Source organism: Meles meles, chromosome 21, assembly GCF_922984935.1.
Source record: "Meles meles chromosome 21, mMelMel3.1 paternal haplotype, whole genome shotgun sequence".
In the NCBI taxonomy this organism is placed as follows: domain Eukaryota; kingdom Metazoa; phylum Chordata; class Mammalia; order Carnivora; family Mustelidae; genus Meles; species Meles meles.
The window spans coordinates 32,913,176-32,934,007 of NC_060086.1; the positions used below are offsets into that span (position 1 = coordinate 32,913,176).

The following is a 20,832-nucleotide window of genomic DNA, read 5'->3' on the forward strand; positions in this document are numbered from 1 at the left end:
CTGCCCGTGGGAGAGTGTAAGCCACTGCCCAGCCCCACCCTTGCCCCCACCCACACACTGCTGGGGTGTGTGTTCAGCGATGCACTGAAGCAGACTACATCTCAGTAACAGCCCAACTGTCCAAACAAGAAACCCAGCGCACAAAAAGGAAGGTGGATGGGGTTAGAGATGCTTATTTACATTGTGAAACACAACACGCTATTTAATAGAGAGCTGGTAAACACCATTGTGAAAGAGAGGGCCCCACCTGTAAGCTACTTATAGGACTTCATTTTCATTTTGAAAGGGTCAAGAAATTGTCACAAAGAGAATAGGAAAGCTGCTGTAATTAATCAAGAATTTCCTCTGCAGCTGTCAGGGGGTTCACAGTTGGCTTTTAAATGTTCTAATTGCATTTAGTATTAACATGTAGAGCCTAGTTTTTAAAAACATATTAGAAATGAAGGAAGATTAATTAAGGAAGTTATACATATTTCTCTTCCCAGACTAAGTATTCTGTCTGTAGTAACTCCTGAAAGCAGAAAAATATCTAAATGTATCAGACTGTTTATTAACATCATTAAGAATTTTAAATATTCAAGATCCTAAATATGTTAACAGTAAAGCCAAGGACAAGAGAATGTTACAGAAAATTATTCATTTCTATTTCTTATAAAAAAAGGGAAAGCAAGAATCCTATAGTTCCATGTCTTGGTCATTTAGCATCTATTCATTTCCTTCCCCTTTATGACACTCTGAGAATATCCTGTCTAGTTGTCTGCTCCAGAGAAAAACAGAAATATTCTCTCTTTCCTCACCAATCTCCAGTAAGCCATACCATCTTGCGTACATGCTAAGAAACAGGGCTCTGTTTCAGACAAATGCTCATCACCTTTGTGCATTTTCAAACACCTGGAGTGACCGTAGCCTAACAGGTAGGTTAACAAGAAGTGGGGAAATGTGTTCAAAGTAAAACATCAAGAAAAGACCAGCCGTGAGCAAATACCATTTATTTTCTATGGTACGAGGCAAGCAATTTTCTTTGGCTGGGTTTCATGACAAGGCAAATTTCACCTGATTGTTTGCAAAAGTATTAATACCTGTACTGAATTCGATGCAAAGAACTGCCTTGTGTTCCCTTGTATGCAACAAACTTGTGAATGAATTATTTTCTCTCTAGTATGATCATTCTAGAACAGACCGAGAGATGGTCTAAAACTATTCGCTGTGATAAATTTAATGGATGGAAAACCTTAGGAACAAAAATTTATAATGGGACCATTAACTCAAAAACCCAACCACTGCAGTGACTAGAAATACCAAAGTTTAAAATAAGAATAACAACGAAGTTTCCTCCTTTCTGAGGCCTAAAAACACGCAATTTCAAAGCAAATACCATTTCAAAAAGCCTGTTAATACAGGAAGGGAAAAGTGGCAGGTACTATCTTCCATCTACTTGATACTACAGACAGCTGGCCTGTCCTGTATCTCTGGCCACGTTAACATGACTGAGCCTCAGCTTCAGAGCTGTACCAAGAAGTATTAAAATACCAAACTGTTTTTAAAAAAGGGGGGAAATCTATGTCGACTTATCTGCTTTACTGCATGATAAAGCTGGCAGTGACTTAAAAGCTTAAATTCACCAACCAACATGCTTATCAGTCTTGCAAATGACCCCAAGACATCCAACTATAAGCTTCCTACCTGTGGTCTCCTCTAAGTGGGGGCACGAGGCAGAGCTGGGCTCTTTCAGGCGTGTTGTTTCCATCTATTTTGTCTCTCCTTGCCTTTATAGAGCTACATTCAACTTACAGCACCTGAGCTTTTCCTAGTTTGGCAATAAAAAAATAACCGTCCCCTGGACAGATTTCCCTTTCACTGCCTGTGTTTACCATCTGAAGGAATGCTAATATTGTGTAAAACACTCAAACAGAGCTCCATTTTCCTGTGCAGGCACTGTTTCAGTAAAGGTCCATCACTGTATATCCACGCTTCCTTTACTAAGGACTCCCTTGTTGGGAAGAATTAATGGTCTAATTGGTTGCCTTACTTTTGAGGTACCTCTAGTTATGGGATTATTTTGGCTACATTCAGGGGTCAAGAAAAGCCCTAGCTTTTCTCTGGTAAACATCTTTCACACTTCCTGCAACAGTAGGAATTGTCTGCTATTCCACTGCATTACCAACATAAATATTGGTCAAAAATATGGGAAGACCCTGGTGTCACTGCCTAGGTGTCAACCTCTCTGTCCTCGTTAGGTTTATTTATAAGCTATTTGGTGACATGATTCTTCTATACACTAATCCAAACAGAAATATCTTCATATTCCCCAACTCAAAAAGGAAAGAATTCAAACAAGTGAAATTCAAATGCTTAGGACTAAAAATGAGACACAATCACCAAGGAAATACCTAAATTTGACTATTTCATAATCTAAACAGTACTTTGTATTAATTCATTTTTGAGGCCAAGACCTACATTTTATATATGATATGACCTAAATATGGCACTAAGAAAACTTAAAAAATGAAGAATTAATGTAAAAAAGTAAGGTAAGACAGTTATGGTTCTTTTATCTCCCTATTGCTTGATATGATTCCATTCTACTCATAAAACTATCAAAAAGGTAGATTTCTTGGGTGCCTGGGTGGCTCAATCCATTAAGCATCTGCCTTTGGCTCGCTCGGGTCATGATCTCAGGGTCCTGGGATCGAGCCCCACATCGGACTGCCTGCTCAGCAGGGAGCCTGCTTCTTCCTCTCCCTCTGCCTGCAGCTCCCCCTGCTTGTGCTCACACTCTGTCAAATAAATAAGATCTTAAAAAAAAAAAAAAAAAAAAGGTAGATTCCTGATAGCTGTACAAGGATTCCAGTATGCCTTGGAATATACATACAAATCAGGCTAATATATCCTAAGTCTGAACTTGGGGTGTATGCCTGAATATAAGGTCAGGTTTTTAACTTCCTGATGTCACCTATTAGAAAAGAGAAGACTGCTATTTGCGTCTTTACACAGCATCTCAGATTCTAAGACACTTTTTCATATACTTAATAGTGAACAAAAAAGTAATTGAGGAAAACATATTTGCTTAAAAATTAACTCCACTCAAAGCTAGTTTTAGGATGTTTATAAAAGTATCTTAGTAGGAATCATCAAAAGGGGGGAAGACAAAGCCAACACATTTAGCCCCAGGTTATAACCTTAAAACTGAAAGTACTGAGTGTTGTTATAAACAAGACTTTGAAAAACTGCTTTTAAAAAAGTAGAAAAATGCTATTCGGTCAGAAAGGATGCAAGTAACAGTAGTTAATTCTGAGGAAGTAACTAGGTAGCTAAGGGGAAAGACTGGGAGGTGAGGTACTTTTCACTGTGACCACTGGTACCCTGTACATTTTAGGGCAGTGACAGTGTTACCTACTCACGAAAGGCAAAACAGATCATTATATTCTAAAACAGGAACTACAGCCACATAAAATGTTATGACTAACGACAAATCACGTGAGTGATCATGTTATAGAGACTGCGAACATACAAGTGCAACACACACAGCGCACGCACGCACCCAAGCCCGCTGGCTCGTCAATGGTAGTCTAGACGTAAAATCTCCCGTGTCAGATCATGCGTGAACTCGAAACCACTCTCCCTCAAGACAGAAGAGACAGAAATGAAGATACACCCTGGATTTTAGTGCTAGATGGATGATGCCAAGGGCTTTTGCTGATGAGAAAAAAAAAAAAAAGCACTTCTCACAAAGATTCATGGATAAAGTGTAAGCGAGCTGGTTCTATGAAATATGAGGGGGAGTAAAGCAATCCTTCTATATTATTGCACTGCTTCATGAAATGTGATTTTAGTTATGCACATGTAACTAAATTACTCAACTAAAATTTTTACCTTTTATTCCATCTTCCTAAAAATTTATATAGGAAGTCTACCTAATATTCGGGCTCACCTTATATTCAGGCATACATATTTAAGACAACATTCTTGCAAGAGAACGTGGTGTGCTTCATCAAGTAAATCACCACAAAGTATAAACTTTCCCAACACATTTCCCTCCTCTGCTACATATGACCATGGTCTTGAGTTACTGTATACTCCTGCAGTTTTATACCGGTGCAACTCACATAGAGCTTTTTGAGGATAATAATCTGAACATGACACAGGTCTAAAGGGACTAAGTGAATTTGATGACACTTAGTCATGCTTTAGTAAATATCGTTATACTCTGTCAGCCAGTCTTAGAAAGGAAGGCCCCTAATTGATGGAAGGTTCTATAGCCTGAAATGTATGATAGCGCTTAAGCCAAAATGTTGCTTTATACCACTCACACTTGACAAGGGTTATGCCCAAGAACAAGTACCAGAGACCCTATCTGAAGCAGACAAGTATACTCTGAATACATGTACTAAAGACTGGAGAATCACAGCGTATCATTTTCTTGCACAAGATAAGGCCAATAGTGAAAAGGACTGGGAAACAGAACCCAGAAAAATAAGCAACAAGGTACATAAGGAAGTGTTCTAGAAGGGAATGGTTTCATTTCTTCTGGCTTTTAAAACCAAAATTTTAAAAATGTCTATCTGTAAATGTAAAACTCATCAGAACTACAGAAAGCACAATAAATTCAGCTGACATTCTTAATGTGGCCCTTTTAATATATATGCTTGATGTGTTCACAAATTTTAACATTTTATGTTAGTTTTTACGTTATAAGTATTAAAATTAAGTGCCTATTATCTATCCTTATCTATTTACATTAAAAGTCGATAGTACAGTATTTTCCGGAGACTCTGGCAAGCCTCTGTCATCAATGAAAATTTCTTGAACAGATACCAAATGAATAGAAAAATATTCATTTTGTACACAATGACAAGCGGTCAAAATGACAATATGATCATATCCTATACCCACTCATAGAAAAATATTCAAATAAGAAATTCTTGCTTTCGGGGCGCCTGGGTGGCTCAGTGGTTAAGCCGCTGCCTTCGGCTCAGGTCATGATCTCAGGGTCCTGGGATCTAGCCCCGCATCGGGCTCTCTGCTCAGCAGGGAGCCTGCTTCCTTCCCCTTTCTCTGCCTGCCTCTCTGCCTACTTGTGATCTCTCTCTCTGTCAAATAAATAAATAAATCTTTAAAAAAAAAAAAAAAGAAAAAAAAAAGAAATTCTTGCTTTCTTAGTGATCATCAAAATAGCTTAAAGGTTGTCAATTCTGAAACTAAGGTGCAACACGTTGGAGACGGATTAAGGGGAGGCCAGTCTAGTCCAAGCCTCAGTCTGTCTTACAGGCTACCCTCCAGCGTCACTGTAGCGTGAAACCTGGTGCTAGCATGGTTGCACCCAGAGCTTGTTTGCAAGGAGAATACCGCTACCAGATACGTACTGGGGGAATAATGAAAGAACTGAATGCAAAGTGAAAGTCTGCCTTACTCAAAACCAGCCAATACCCCCCAATGAGGCTCTCCCCTCGTTAACAGGTTGCCCAATGTAACTGACCAAAATAAAGAAAAAAAAAATTACTACCAAACAGTAATCAACTTGGCTCAAGAAAAGGGGAGTCTTTAAACCCAGTCCCCACCACGCATGCTGAAGAGCTCACCGTTCTTCCTCTCATTCAGAGGGGGTAGGTGCTGGCTGGGCTGCAAGGACAGCTCCTGGAATTCGTGGGCAACGGCTTCACTTTGAGGACTTGGGGCAAGATGGGCTAACGGCCCCAGCTCATCCTCGGCGTCTAGTGCCCCTGAGGGATCCATGGTGCTCCAGCAACTGGCGATGGGCGTCCGACACCTCTTAAATGCGGCCTGCCGAAGAGACTGTCAAGTAAAAAAAGGTGTAAGTAGATGGTGCATTGATTTTTCTCCAAGTTACACAAAAATATTAAAATGGAAACCCTGGGTTCTAGTCCAGCTTCACCGCTGTCAAGCAACTGCCAATTCATTTACTTTCTCTGGATCTTGGGTTCTTTGTCCAACACACAGGAATAATGGACTTCCTATCTAAAACAGCACTTACCAGGTAAATATAAGTTGAAAGGCATTTTATATAATTTTTTGTACTGTGGATTAAAGAAAGTTATAGTTATTAATGTCATTAAAGATTTTATTCTTTTTTTTTAATTTTATTTATTTGACAGAGAGAGAGGTCACAAGTAGGCAGAGAGGCAGGCAGAGAGAGAGGGAGAAACAGGCTCCTCACTGAGCAGAGAGCCCGATGCGGGGCTCGATCCCAGGATCCTGAGATCATGACCCGAGCTGAAGGCAGAGACTTAAATCACTGAGCCACCCAGGTGCCCAAGATTTTATTCTTTTAAAAGATGTTATTTATTTATTTAACTGACAGAAAGAGAGAGACAGCAAGAGAGGGGAGTGGGAGAAGGAGAGGCAAGCCTTCCACTGAGCAGGGAGCCTGATGTGGGGCTCAACCTGGCTTAGAGGCTGAGCAGTGGGCAGCAAGAAAGCTTATTGAAAGTTAAAAGCTAGGGGTGCCTGGGTGGCTCAGTGGGTTAAGCCTCTGCCTTCGGCTCAGGTCATGATCTCAGCATTCTAGGATCGAGCCCCGCATCGAGCCCCACATCGGGCTCTCTGCTCAGCAGGGAGCCTGCTTCCCCCTCTCGCTCTGCCTGCCTCTCTGCCTACTTGTGATCTCTGTCTGTCAAATAAATAAAATCTTAAAAAAAAAAAAAAAAGAAAGAAAGCTGAAAGCGAAGACAGTGGTGGTCCACATTATGCAGGGGTGAAGCACTTCACCAAACTGTTGCCTACTTAGTAGCATTCCCTAATTCCCTATCACAGTTCATTGACCCACTCCCATAATGATGGGCATTTGAGTGGTTTTCAGTTTCTATTACAAATAAAAGTGCTATGAAGATTCTTGCCCAAGTATTTATATGGATATATGCTTTCACTTCTCTTGCATTATAAATACCTAAGAGTAAAATGAGTGGATCGTATGGCAACTGAGTATTTAAATTTTAAAGAAACTAACAAAGTATTTTCCAAAGTGATTATGCCATTCTGCAGTCTTACTAGCAGTGAAGGAGAATTCCAGTAGTTCTACATCCTCGCTGACAATTATGGTCAATCTTTTTCATTTTAATTATTTCAGTGGGTGTGAAATGGTAACTCAGTGTGGTTTTATTTATTTATGTATTATTTTATTGAATTATACTTGAGATATTATACCAGTTTCAGATGAACAAGACAGTAATTTGGTATTTTTATATATTCAAAATGATCACCACAATAGGTCTGGTTACCATCTGTCACCATATAAAATCATTACGATATTATTGACTACAGCCCCTATGCTGCATATTACGTCTCTGAGACTTATTTATTTTATAACTCAAAGTCTTTACTTCTTAATTCCCTTCACCTGTTTTGCCAGTCCCACCTTCCCCCGCGCAACCACCAGTTTCTCTATGAGGTCTGTTTCTGTTTTGTTTTTTTCATTTTTTCAGATTCCACACATAAGTGAAATCATACAGTATTAGCCTTTGTCTGACTTATTTCACTTAGTATGATATCCTCAAGGTTCTGTTGTCACAGAAGACAAGATTTCATTCCTTTTGGGGTCTGAGTAATATTACACACACACACATACATGCACATACAACCTTCTTTATCCATTTATTATCTATTGATCGATACTTGGATTACTTCTATGCCCTGGCTATTGTAAATAATACTGCAATAAGCATAAAGGTAGTATATATATATATATTTTTTTTCAATTAGTTTTTTCATTTTCTTCAGATCAATATCCAAATGTGGAATTCCTGGATCATAGGGTAATTCTATTTTTAATTTTTTGAGGAACCCCCATACCGTTTTCCATAGTAGCTGCTCTAATTTACATTCCCACCAACAGTGTACAAGGGATCCCTTTTCTCCACATCTTCACCCACACTTGTTATTTCTTGCCTTTTGGATGACAGCCATTCTGACTAGTATTAAGTGATATGTCATTGTACTTCTGATACGCATTTTCCTGGTGATCAGTGACGCTCAGTAACTTTTCATGTGCTTGCTGTCCACCTGTATGTCATCCTTGGAAGACTGTCTATTCAGGTCCTCTGTCCATATTTAATGGACAGAGTTGTTGTTGTTGTTATTTTCGTAAGTTCTTTATATATTTTGGATATCAATCCCTTATCAGATATATGGCTTTACAATGACCTTCAGTCAGCAGGCTGCCTTTTCATTGTGTTAATGGTCTCCTTCACTCTGCAAAAGCTTTTTAGTTTCATGGGGTCCCATCTGTTTATTTTTGCTGCCCTTGCCTAAGGAGACATATCCCCAAAAAAATATTGCCGAGACTGATATCAAAGAGCTTACTGTCCATGTCTTCTTCTAGGAGTTTTATGGTTTCGGTCTTGCATTTATGCCTTTAATCCATTTTGTGTTCATTTTTGCGTATGGTATAAGAAAGCAATCAAGTTTCATTCTTGTGCACACAGCTGTGCAATTTTCCCAGTACCATTTATTGAAAAGACTGTCTTCTCCCCATTGCATGTTCTTGTCTCCTTTGTATAGGTTAATTGACTAGATAGATGTGGGTTTATTTCTGGTCTATTGTCTTCCACTGATCTATGTCTGTTTTTGTGCCAGTACCATACTGTTTTGATTACTACTGCTTTTCAGTACAGTTTGAAATTCCAGAGTATAATACTTCCAGCTTCGTTCTCTTTCCCAAAAATGCTTTGGCTATTTTGGGTCTTTTGTGGTTCCATACAAATTTTAGAACTGTTAGTTTCGCATGTGTGAAAAATACCATTGGAATTTTGATACAGATTGCAGTGAATTGGTTGATTTGTAGACTGTTTGGGTAGTACGGATATTTTCACAATCTTCATTCTTCCAACCCCAAAACACAGCGTATCTTTCCATTTATTCATGCCATCTTCAATCTCCTTCATCAGTGTTTTAGAGTTTTCAGAGTATAGGTCTTCCACTTTCTTGGTTAAATTTATTCTAGGTTATTTTACTGCTTTTGATGCAACTGTAAATGGGATTATCATCTTAATTTCTCTGATAGCTCATTATTAGGGTGTAGAAATGCACAAATTTCTGTATATTACTTCTGTATCCTGCAACTCTCCTGTTACAGTCTTTGTTTTAAATTCTATTTTGGTCTCCTTTTCCACTGGTTCACTTTCAGTCTGTGTGTGTCTTTACATTCAGAGTGAGGCTCCTACAGGCGGTACATAGAAAATTCTCGTTCTTTTCTATACATTCAGCCACCCTGTCTTTTGATTGACATTTAAACCATTTACATTTAAAGCAATTATGAGGTGCCTGGGTGGCTCAGTCTGTTAAATGTCTGTCTCTTGATTTTACTCAGGTGGTGATCTCAAGGACCTGAGGTCAAGCCCCATGTCAGGCTCTATGCTCAGCAGGGAGTCTGCTTGAGATTCTCTCTCTCTCCCTCTCCCTCTGCCCCTCCCTCCTGCTCATACATGCTCATTCTCACCCTCTCTAAAAATAAATCTTTTTTAAAAATAAAGCAATTATTAATAAGTATGTACTTATTGCCATTTTGTTCATTGTTTTCTGGCTGTTTTGTGGTCTCTCTCTGCTTCTTTCTTCTCTCTCTCTTCCCTGTGGTTTGATTATTTTCTTTAGCATTATGCTTAGATTCCTTTCTCTTTCTCTTTCGTATATTTAAGTTTCTTCTTTGTGGTCACCATGAGGTTCACACAACATCTTATTATATATAGTCTCCTTTAGGTTGATGGTAACTTAATTTTTTAAAACTATTTAAATTCACTGTAGTTAACATATGCTGTATTATTAGTTTCAGGGGTAGAATTTAGTCCATATAACACCCAGTGCTCATTATATCAAGTGCCCTCCTTAAAGCCCATCATTCAATTACCCCTTCCCACCAATTCCTTCCCTGCGGCAACCCTCAGTTTGTTTCTTAGAGTACAGAATCTCATGTGGTTTGCCTCCCTATTTTCATCTTATTTTATTTTTCCTTCCTTTCCCCTATGCTTTGTTTCTTAAATTCCATGTATGAGTGAAATCATACGGTACTTGTCTTTCTCTTACTTGTTTCACTGAGCATAATACCCTCTAGGGTACTAATACCTCATGGAACCATCCATGTCATTGTAAATGGCAAGGTTTCACTCTTTTTGATGGCTGAGTAATATTCCGTTACACACACACACACACACACACACACACACACACACACACACACCCCTTTTTTATCCATTCATCTGTTGATAGACATCTGGGCTCTTTCCATAGTTTGGCTATCATGGACATTGCTGCTGTAAACATTGGGGTACATGTGTTCCTTTGGATCACTACATTTTAATCTTTTGGATAAATACCTAATAAAGCAACTGCTGGGTCATAGGGTAGTTCTATTTTTAACTTTCTGAGGAAATGCCATACTGTTTTCCAGAGTAGCTACCAACCAACAATATAAGAGGGTTCCCCTTTCTCTGAATCCTAGCCAACGTCTGTTGTTTCCTGACTTGTTAATTTTGATAGTAACTTAATTTTTAATGCATTCCAAATCTTTATATTTTTACTTCCCACTCCATGTTTTATATATTTGATATCACACTTTATATCTTTTAATTTTATATATCCTTTTACTATTGTACTTTTAATAAAACTACTGTTGTCGGGGGCCTGGGTGGCTCAGTGGGTTAAAGCCTCTGCCTTCAGCTCAGGTCACAGTCCTAGGGTTCTGGGATCGAGCCCCACATCGGGCTCTCTGCTTGGTGGGGAGCCTGCTTCCCTTCCTCTCCTTCTGCCTGCCTCTCTGCCTACTTGTGATCTCTGTCTGTCAAATAAATCTTAAAAATCTTAAAAAAACAAAAAAACTACTGTTGTCTTTTAATTTTCACACCAGCTTTATAAGTGGCTGATCCACTACCTTTATTACTTTATATATATATCCACTACCTTTATTACTTTATATATATACTTTATTACTTATTTACTTTTTCTGGTGGAATTTTTACTTTCATATATTCTCTTTTTTCTTTCTTTCTTTTTTTTTTTTTAAGATTTATGTATTTTAGAGAGGGGGTGGAAATCTTAAACAGGTTCTTCACTGGGTGTGGAGCCTGACACAGGGCTCAATCCCATGACCCTGAGATCACTACCGGAGCTGAAACCAAGAGTCGAACACTTAACTGTGCCACCCAGGTGTCCAACTTTCATATATTTTCTTATTAATTAGCGCCTTTCCTTCAATGTTAGAGAAGTCCCTTTAACATTTCTTATAAGGTTGGTTCAGTGGTGGTGAATCCCTTCAGGTTTTGCTTTTCTGGAATACTCTTAATCTCTCCTTCAATTACGAATAACCTTGCTGGGTAGAGAATTCTTGGTTGGCAGTTTTTTATTCTTTTTAGTACTATGAATATGTCATGTCACTCCCTTATGGCCTGTAAAGTTTCTGGTGAAAAACTTGCTGAAAGCCTTACAGGGTTTCCCCTGGTATGTAATAGTTGCTCTTCTCTTGATGCTTTTAAGATTCTATCCTTAACTTTTTAGAGATTTATTTGAGAGAGAGACAGAGAGACAAAGCATGTGCGGGTGGAGGGGAGGGGGAAAGGAAAAGAGAGAATCCTTAAGTAGATACCCTGCTGAGTGTGGTGCCCGACTGGGGTGGGTGCGGGGAGGGGTACTCAATCTCTAGGACCAGAGATCATGCCTGAGCCGAAATCAAGAGTTGGATGTTAACCAAATAAGTCATGAAGGTATCCCACTTCACATAATTTTTTTAAAGATTTTATTTATTTATTTGACAGATAGACAGCACAAATAGGCAGAGTGGCAAGCAGAGGGAGAGGGAGAAATAGGCTTCTGCTGAGCAGAGAGCCCAATATGGAACTCGATCCCAGGACCCTGGGATCATGACCTGAGCCGAAGGCAGCCACTTAACCGACTGAGCCACCCAGGCGCCCTCACATAATTTTTTTAGCCTCTTCTCTTCCCTTCTCTTTCTAGGACCCTTATAATGTGAATGTTAATACACATGAGGTTGTCCCAGAGATCCTTTAAGGTATCCCCACTTTTCACAACTCTTTTCTTCATGTTGATGCTCTGTCTGGGTGTTTTCCATTTCTCTGTCTTCCAGCTCACATGGTCGTGCTTCTGTTTCCATCCATGCTGCCACTGAACCACTCTAGAGTGTTTTCTATTTCCGTTGTAACTTCTGTTTGGTAGTTTCTTATATTTTCTATCTCTCTTTGTTGAAGTTCTCTCTGTGTTCCTTTACTCTTCTGAGATCACTGAGCATCTTTATAAACATTACTCAGAACTTTTTATCAGATAGGTTGCTTATCTCTGTTTTATTAAGGTCTCTTTCTAGGGATTTGCCTTGTTCTTTGGTTTGGAACATATTCCTCTGGCTTCTCATTTTGCCTGTCTCTCTGTCTAAACGCATTAGCCAAAACAAATACCTCCATGAGTCTTTTTTTTTTTTTTTTCACTTTTTTTTCAGTGTTCCAAAGTTCATTGTTTATGCACCACACTCAGTGCTCCATACAATATGTGCCCTCCATAATACCCACCACCAGGCTCACCCCCTCCAAAACCCTCAGTTTGTTTCTCAGAGTCCACAGTCTCTCATGGTACTTTTCCCCCTCCAATTTCCCCCAATTCACTTTTCTTTCCTTCTCCCAATGTCCTCTGCGTTATTCCTTATGCTCCACAAGTAAGTGAAACCGTATGATAACTGATTCTTTCTACTTGACTTATTTCACTCAGCATAATCTCCCCCAGTCCCGTCCATGTTGATACAAAAGTTGGGTGTTCATCCTTTCTGATGGAGGCATATTCTATCGTATATATGGACCATATCTTCTTTATCCGTTCGTCTGTTGAAGGGCATCTTGGTTCTTTCCACAGTTTGGCACTGTGGCCATTGCTGCTATGAACATTTGGATACAGATGTTTCTTTTTACTTCATCTTCTTTTTACTACATCTTCTTTTTACGTTTTACTACATCTGTATCTTTCCTCCCCGAGTCCTGAAAGCACAGTCTTGTGCAGAAGCTCTGCCATGTGGCCCAGAAGCACAGTCTCCCCTGGCTACCAGAACCAGGCACTCCATATGTGTCCCTTGTATGGGTTGTGAGTACCTGCCTTTGTTTTAGGGATGTGGTTGCTATGTGTGAAGGGTGGAGCTCAGGGCACTCACCCGGCCTGGTTGTAGTTCAGCCACTGCACCGGGAGGGAGGGGTTTGGGCAGCTTGACTTTCCTAGTTGTGGCTTTGGTCTTTGTGTGGGGTGGGTTGGGGCTCAGGGCGTTAACCCAACCCTGTTGCTGCTGGGATGCTGAGCAGGGTGTGTGCGGCGTGAGGCACTTGCCTAGCCTAGTCATGACATGGGGTAGGGAAGAGCACACCCTCTGGTGCTAGCAGGCTAGAGAGGGGGCACCAAAAATAGAACCAGTCAGTTCAGTCACTGGCAAGTTAGGATGAGATTGCAAAAATGGTATCCACCAGTATTTCTGTCCCCAGATAAAGTCCCTGCAGGTTCCTGCCTCTCTAGCAGCTGCTTTAAAACTAGTAAGTGGTTGTCCCTCACTTATGGTCTAGGTGCTTTTTAATCTGTTGCTTTTGTGCTGGATCTCAGAATGCATGTTCTTACACGAAAGCCCTTTAAAGAGCAGGATCTCCATTCCCTGTAGTTCTAGGATTCTCCTAGTATTAAGTTCCATTGATTTGCAGAACCAGACATTTTGGGGGCTTGTCATTCTGGTGCTTGCCCCAAGGGTTGGGTGCGTGGTATGAGGCACAATCCTTTCATGCTTTGAGTGAGTGTTCTGCCCTTGGGGGTTCCCTCCTACTATGGGGTAACCCTGGTTGGCTGCTCCTCCTACCCTTCATGATGCCTCTTTTGTCTTTTGTTGTGGAGGCTACTGTTTATCTAGCTCTTGAGTGCTTTTCAGAGGAAAATTATTCCCTATGTAGCTGTAGACCTGTTGTGTCTCTGGAAAGAGGGGAGTTTAGGGTCTTCCTATGCTACTCTGAGCCCCTTGCCACTGTGATCTCAGTTTGTATTTCCCTAATTAAGCTGAGGGTCTTTTAATGTGCTTCTTTGCCATCTGTGTATCATCTTTGGTTAAGTGCCTGATCAAATCTTTTGTTCCTTTTTAAAATATATTTAATATTTATGGAATATATTATTTTCTTATTATTGTTTTGAGAATTCTTTATATATTCTGGACAAAAGTCCCTTATCAGGTATATGATTTGCAAATATTCTTTCCCAGTATATGGCTTACTTTTTTATTCTCTTAACAGTGTTTTATAAAAAGCACCTGTTTTTAATTTGATGAAGTCCAGCCTGTCGATTTTTTTCTTTTCTGAATCATGTTTTTAGTGTTGTAGCTAAAAAACGTATGATTAATCTAAGGCCACAAAGATTATCTACCATGTTTTCTTTTCCATATTTCATAGTTTTGTGTTTTACATTTAAGTCTATGATCTGCTCTGAATTAATTTCTGTATATGCTAGGAGATATGAATCAAAGTTTTCTGTCTTTGGCATAAAGATACATGACTGTTCCAACACCATTTGTTGAAAAGGTTATCTTTTCTCCATGGAGTTGTCTTTACACCCTTATTGCAGACCGGCTGACAACATACATGTGGATCTACTTCTCGACTCTGTATTTAGTTCCCAGAAAAGAATGAGCCAGGAAAGAGAAGGTCCTAAGTTCTGTGTATGAACTCGGCCCAAGTCTCTGGTGACCCCCTAAATGATGCACATGCAAGGAGAATCCCAACAGCCCAGCTACGGGGAAAAAAACAACAAAAAACAAAACAAAACAAAAAACCAGAACTGAGATTTCACTTGCTGCTCACCACAGGAAAGGGAGTGTGCAAAAGTGAGTTCAGCAAAGTTAGTTGCTAAAATAAAACAGGACTGTTAAGAGGAAACCTCACAGAATCCAGAGTCTCCAACTGTCCATCCAGAGTTCCATATTCAACAAAAATATCCTTTAATAATGAAGGCAAAATTGTCACCAGCAGGCACACACTACGAGAAATGCTAAAAGAATCTCTTCAGGCTAAAGGGAAGTGATACCAGATAGAAACTTGGATCAGAGCATTGAAAAGCATTAGAAATGGTAAACATGTAGATAAAAACCAAAGACTGTTTTTCCTCCTGCTTTCTTAACTATTACTATTCAAAGTAATATTTATAGCACTATGTCAAGGGGCCTATCATGTACATATTTATACTATATATGACAATAGCATAAAAGATTGGGAAGGGTAACTATCACAACATTATTACATGTCTACACATTATAAGAGAGGTGTGCAATCTTAACTTGAAGTCCACGGAGACGTTAAGTCCCAGAGCAACCATTAAAAAAAAACATAGTTTTAGCTCAAAAGCCAATATGAAAATTAAAAAGGAACTCTAAAAATACTCAACTAACCTAAAAAGAAGTAACAGAGAAACAAAAAAAAAAAAAAAAAAAAAGAGAGAGAGAGAGAGAGATGGGACAAACAAGAACAAAGAATAAAACAGTAGAACAAAATCTTACTTTATCAATGGTTACCTTAAATGTACATGGACTAAACATTATGATTAAAAGACAGGGACTGACAGAATGGATTTTAAAAGTCTAAAAATGTCATGCCTATAAGTGACCTACTTTAAATATGAAGGCATAAATAGGATGGAAGTAAAGGGACAGGTCAGGCAAACAAGAAGCCTGAGGCTGAAATGACTACATTAACGCCAAGGGAAAAAAAGAAAGAAGGAAGGAAGGAAGAAAAGAAAGAAAGAAAGGAAGGAAGGAGGAAAGGAAGGAAGGAAGGAAGGAAGGAAGAAAGAAAGGAAGGAAGGAAGGAGGGAGGGAAGGAAGAAAGGAAGGAAGGAAGGAAGAAAACTAAAAAAGATGTGTTAGGTAGGTACACTTACATGTAAAATGACCTGTTTCACTACAGAATATTAAAACATTGCTTCTAGATTTTTTCAAAATATGAATTTCATTTCAAATTATTTATTCATATAAAATAAAATCTGTCCACAGTAAACTAATTCTAAGATACCAGTACCATATTGCCCTTATAACAGTACTATGTACAAACTCTGAACATTAGTGATTTGAAAGATCCTTTATGCATGAGACTTTAAAATATTTTCATGCAGGATTATTTTTTCTTCATCTTGAAGAATTTCAACTTATTATTCCTTGACATTATGAGCACCTTAAACTCCCACACGTTCCCTCCAAATTAAGAAAATTATAAGCTAAGAAAATCTTTTAGAAAATGTAGCAAAGGAAAAGAGTAAGTGCTCAAATTTTTTAACTTAATATTCATGAACATTTTTTATTGAGTCTAGACTCTATCTAGTCCCACATTCTACTACCAAATTTGTAAGCTGTCACCCAATATCCACTTAACAACCTGATAATTTTCTTTTGAAACTGGAATGTAACATCAAACATAAAAAAACACTGTCCATCCAACAGCCTCTAATTGAGATGTTAAAGAAATGTCATTAGAATGAATTCTTTCACTGGGTCATAATTTAGTTATGGAAGTAAAGCAATCATTTAGCTTTAACTAGAGAAAGTGTGATAAAATACTAACTTGTCTATAACTGACAGAATGAATGAATGAGTTAATACCCTACACACCCATATGGCAAAATGAAACTAATCCAACAATTATCCAGCACCAGGTCAAAGCACAACACAACACTAGTAAGATCAACCTGAAATATAGCTCCTCTTCTCAAAAAACAAACCACTTCATTGTCAGATACGACTTCAGAGATAGGAAACAAAAACAGCACAGAATGAGAGTCCTCTTGTTCATCTATTCATTCATTCATATCTTTTTTTCTGAATGGAGAAGTCAAGATAGCACCAATAATAACCCTGTATTTTAAAAGATGCTGGGCTCTTGGGCTAAGGTAGTCTCAAAAATCAATGCTAATATCTATTTTGAACTGAGTGGAGTACAGAGCCAAATCTCTTTCCACTGTACCTAACTGTTCCCAATGACTAATGCACAAGAAATATTAGTAAATAAAGGGTATATAATCAATGCTATATAAAGGAAACTAAGTAAGAGTCCAAAGAATATCAATCAAAATTAATACATTTAATATAAAATCAGCCAAATGCAGAGACAGAATATCCAAATATACTCAATAAAAAATGATTCAGCAACACTACAACTGTTGTCCCTGCCCTTTCAAGCTCTCCTGAATTATAAACATTAGGAAAACACCTGGCTAACAGCCAGTAAAAACAAATCTCTAAATTCAGACAAGATAAAACTTGAATCAGGAAGTTCAAAGACAATGTTAGTCACATACACAAAGTAATTTCCTACATCAGAAGCAGATTCACTATTAAGTCCCATGATCAAACAAGTTGAAAATTTCAAATCAAATGCAATTTTGAGAAACAGAATTTTGGGGTTGGGTAAATTAATGGTATCAATGCTGGGGTACTTTATATTACCTATTCTTGCTCCAAAGCTCCTGGAGGCAATTTGTTAAATAACTAATGTTAGAATTCAAAATTCATTTACTTATTTAAGAACTCTTGCCAACTGTATACGTGATAATACTTCCTTAATCATATATTGCTACTTCTATATTGTCTTCTAAATGAAATTGCTTAAGGATATCAAGAATTCAGAGTCAAACCTGTTTATATTTTTACATAAACAATATTCACCTCCCAGTTTCTAACTGGGAGAAAAACCGATGAAGGAAATACTTTATCCAATCTGTCCACACTCAGTTTAACAATTAAGATAGAACCAGAAAATGAGAGTTCTAAAACTGCAAGTTTCTATACAAACATTATTTCACTACACACTACTCTGATGAACCCTTACCATGAAAGGTGTTTTTGTTCCTAATTTTTTTTTCTAATTTAATTCCTGGTTTGATTACCTGAATGCTCTTATATTTAAAAAGACTGTATAAATTCTAGACTAACATATTTTATGTGAAAGTTACCTTAGAACTGAAGTCTAGTGTAAGTACTTCTTAATGTTCCTCACAATGTGCTAATTCCTTTGAGGGACTTAAAAAAAAAATCTTGGGAGGGGCGGGAAAGGGAGGATTTCCAGAGATTTTGACGTAACTAGTCTTCGACAGAGTTATTCTAATGTGCGGCCAGTGCTCAGACTCACTGATCCAGTGGAACCCCTTATTTTAAAGAGAGAATAAATTTGCCCAATGAGAGGGAAGAGAGGTTGGGAGGGAATTAGTACAGCAGGTGTGAAAACTGAGACTTTAAGTAGGCAGAATAAGACCTTGAAGATCTGAACATCTAACTGCATTTGGGTAAGTCAGAAAAGTCTTCAAAGATGAATAGGAGTTTGCAGGCACAGACTTTTTCTCATCACACGCGGACGGTGCTAGTGCAGGATGGGCAGGCTGGGGAGTGGCAGAGGATGAGCCTGGCGTGGTAAGTCAGAGCACAGCCGTGAAGGAATGTGCACCGTAAGGGACAGTGATATGAACAAACTTGTAGTTTAGAAAGATAATTCTGGCACAGGCTGGTTACTGATAAAATCTCCTGCTGAAATGCAGAGGAACGAGGTTAAGACTGTGGAAATGCAGAACGGGGAATAAGTTCAAGTAATATTTAAGTGGCAAATGTCAAGGCTTGACGACAGCCTCGTTCGAAAGGTAAATAATGAGCTGAGAGTGGCTGAGATTTCCAGATGTGGGCGGACAGAAAAGCTGGTGGTTATCATTCGATAAGGCAGGGATGAGTAGTGGTGAAGAGTGTTCACTCTGAGAAGGGACAGGCTCCTAGGAGGGAACCTGGGAATGGGGAGGTGGGGGTGGGAGGGCACTAGAAAGATAGCTACTGGAATTTAGGCAAAGCAATTACTTCTCAGGGATCCTGTTTCCTCACTTATAAATGACAAACAAGTAGAAGAAAATGGAAGAATATTTCCATTTCTGCTCCTCTTGGCATAAAGTTTATGCGAGGCTTTCCTTACTTTTACCCAAATGACTTTTTTGTTGGCAGACAGTATTCTCATTTTACAGATGAGAAAACCCAAGCTTGCAAAGATAAAGCAACTGTGAGAGACCAGGGTCAAAGCCAGGATTTCACCTTCGAAGACCGTATTCCTTCCCCAGTAACGTGACATTTATGTGCCAAATGTGAGTGAGTCAGAGCAAGTAACTGGGAGAGAAGCATTATGTTAGGGGAGGGGGGCACTGAGGAAGAGGGAGATGGAGCTGTCAGAACAAATCTTCAGCGAGCACACTGAAGGCCCAGGGCATTAGGCACTGTGCTGGGCACTGGGGTTCCAACGACAACTCGGTCATAACCCCTGCAGCTCCTAGAGGTAAACACCTTGTCAATCGGGCAGTTACAACACGACATTAGCGCTGGGCAGGAGCAGGCGAAGCATGCCTGCTTTGTAGCAACACTTTTCCTTCAGCGAACACTGCGGGCGTAACTGGAATTGAACTCCAGACCGGAAGAAAATGACATCTACAGTCGTGGGTGTAGTGCACAGAAACATGGCGTGCTTCTGACAGCAGCTTACAATTCTTCCAAATCAACAACTCTTCTGAGTATGGCTTTCGCTTGTAGCAGTTGGATTTTTATGGGTAGTCATCAAATACACAGCGAAAAGGTACTAGAAATATACCAAAAACGGACAATACACGGTATAGAAAAAATGATGTAACTGCTTTCCTATGCCTGAGGTGGCTCTTACAGCTCGAGATACGCCGACGGGAGATTTATTTTCAACTTGTTTACTGAAGATTTGTTCCACCTGAACATAACAGAGCAAACTATATCCTTCACGGCCTCCAAAATGATGCATTCTTAAGTGTGATAACTAATACTTAAGTAAACACTGTTTCTGAAATACTCATTTTGATCCACTTATAAATCAAAATTTGAAGTTTAAAACACACGTGGGTTTTAAATTACTATATAAAAAGACAGAAAGAGCTAGAAGATATTATGCTCCAAGGCAAATGGCCAAAATGTCTTTTTTTTTTAAAGCTTGAACAACTTCATTTCCCAAGTTTATTCAAAATGAATGATTCTCAGAGAATAAGAACTGATTGGAAGATTAATTTTAAACTGAGATGATTTCCATATTTAGCAAATACTGGGTTAAAAACAAATTCTAATTTTGTTGACTCATAAATTAGCATTCGATTTACATGTTACAAAGTAAATATTTGTAAACAGACTAAACAAATGTCTTATTTAACAGATAAAAAAAAAGATACTGTACTCCTACTTCCAGGTTCTATAAGGCAGAGAGGGAAGGAGGAAGGGAAAACGAAGAAAGAGGGAAGTCTCTTCTATTTTCTAGCTCTTTATTCTTTGTGATACTAGGAATCGGTAGAATTTAAATTTAAACAAGGTGTTTTACTAAATTCAGAAGTATCACAAACACACACAAAAAGCTAAAGTTTAATTTACCTGTCTAAGATCTCATGGCTAGTTAAGTAGCAGATGGAACCAGGTAGCTAGTTATCAGTAGGTAGTTGGTAAACTGAAAAGACTCAGTTAAGAGTTGTTGGCCTATAAATAGAGGACAAACTGATGGTTGCCAGGGTTTGCCAGAAGGTAGAGGGGAATGGGAGATACAGGCTTCCAGTTCTAGAATGACTGAACCACAGGGATGAAAGGCCTAGCATCAGGAATATAGTCGATGATAGTAACAGCACTGTACGGTGACAAGACAGCCGAACTTGCAATGAGCCTAGAGTTGTTGCCCAGAGTGTAGAACTGCTGAATCGCTATGTTAGACACCTGAAACTCATGTAACAACACTGTATATTAACTATACTCAAACATTCTTTTAAATAAGAGGAGTCGTTAAGGATAATGCACATAAA

At 38.8% G+C, this 20,832-nt stretch overlaps 1 protein-coding gene across 5 annotated transcripts in view; it reads right to left on the minus strand.

The window, feature by feature from the left end:
- Positions 1 to 20,832, minus strand: part of MRTFB (myocardin related transcription factor B) — a 185,654-nt gene that overhangs the window by 112,897 nt on the left and 51,925 nt on the right. For all 5 annotated transcript variants that reach the window (XM_045992699.1, XM_045992697.1, XM_045992703.1 and 2 more), the window contains one exon: positions 5,580 to 5,793. In XM_045992699.1, coding sequence (XP_045848655.1) covers positions 5,580 to 5,733 — 154 coding nt within the window. In that variant the 5' untranslated portion in view covers positions 5,734 to 5,793. The remainder of the gene's footprint in view (positions 1 to 5,579; positions 5,794 to 20,832) is intronic.